The 1,401-nt window shown below is 31.6% G+C and overlaps 1 protein-coding gene across 1 annotated transcript in view; it reads left to right on the top strand.

Moving 5' to 3' along the window:
* The window catches only part of LOC103308576, a 15,171-nt gene extending 14,260 nt beyond the window's left edge, over positions 1–911 (top strand). The window contains exon 2 of the mRNA XM_008182208.1: positions 116–911. Within this exon, the coding sequence (XP_008180430.1) occupies positions 116–911 (796 nt within the window). The remainder of the gene's footprint in view (positions 1–115) is intronic.
* The last annotated feature ends 490 nt before the right edge of the window (positions 912–1,401 follow it).

Genomic DNA, 1,401 nt, shown 5'->3' on the forward strand with positions numbered 1-1,401 from the left:
AAACTGAAGTTACAACTCTCCCTCTTATTGATAGTCAGACTATTGTTCCTATAGGTATTGTTTCTTTAGAAAATCAAAATATTATCACAACTGAAAATTGCTCTACTTCTAACAGTATTTTATCTGATCCATTGGTTTTTCAATCTAAGCTAGCTTCTTTCATTATATCATCAAGGCTTCCAAGAAGCAGTGCAACCAAATTATTGAAATTATTGAAATCGGTAGATAGCTTAGAATGTCTTAAGTCTCTTCCTATTGATTCAAGAACATTGTTATCTACCCCTCGGTCGGGTCTTGTTGATATAACTAATATTGGAGGTGGTAAATATATTCATTTTGGAATATCTCATGGATTATTACATGTGTTAAAAAATGTTGCCTCTGTTCAGAATCTACATGTATTAGAATTGTGGTTCAATATTGATGGTCTTCCTGTTGACAAAAAAGGAAAATCTTTTTGGCCCATATTATGTTCTTTTTTATTTGAGTTTAAATTAAAAAATCCTTTTATTGTTGGTGCTTATTTTGGAAAAAAAAAACCATATAGCGTTGAAGAGTATTTGCAACCTTTTGTTGAAGAACTCAATCATTTGCTTGCACATGGTTTGACTGTAGATGGTATTTCTTTAAATATAAAAATTAACGGTATTATAGCTGATGCCCCAGCTAGGGCATTTATCAAACAAATAAAAGGACATTCAGGATATTTTGCCTGTGAAAAATGTACTGAAGAAAGTGATTATTTATCAGGAAGTATAAGTTTTCCTGAGGGGACTGCCCAGTTGCGCACAGATGAATCATTTGTGCTTCGTTTAAATGAAGAGCATCATGTAGGAGTGTCACCATTGTTAGAAATTTCTGGTCTTGGACTTGTTTCATGCATTCCACTTGATTACATGCACTTATGTTAGTAGTATGTATTTGTATGTTCACAGCCAGCTTTTCCACGGTAATTTTTTTTTTTCAAGGGGGAATGTCCCCCTTGGAGACTTTTATTTTACCGTGTAACACATTTCACACTGATTGTCTACCAAATTCTACCTCGTAAAAATATTTAACGTAATCAAATTTTTAGGAAATCTTAAAACTGAAAAAATTATTTCAAGTAAAAAACACAAATTATTAAATAATATTTTTTTTATTGTTATAAATTAATTCTTAATTATATTTACACAAGTTTTCTTACTTCTCTAGTAAAAGGTACATATTCTACAATACGATCATGAATTAATAAACAATAAGCAGTTACACCTGTAAGCGAATCTGAAGCTTCAATTTCCAATTGAACATCCACTGCTGAGGCTGTGGCTGAATCGTTCTGTTTCGAAGTATCGATAACTATAATTGGAGCGTTTGTCAGAAAATTAGAAGGACTCAATATCGAGTTACGAATACTTTTTT

Source organism: Acyrthosiphon pisum, chromosome A2 (assembly GCF_005508785.2).
Source record: "Acyrthosiphon pisum isolate AL4f chromosome A2, pea_aphid_22Mar2018_4r6ur, whole genome shotgun sequence".
Lineage (NCBI taxonomy): Eukaryota > Metazoa > Arthropoda > Insecta > Hemiptera > Aphididae > Acyrthosiphon > Acyrthosiphon pisum.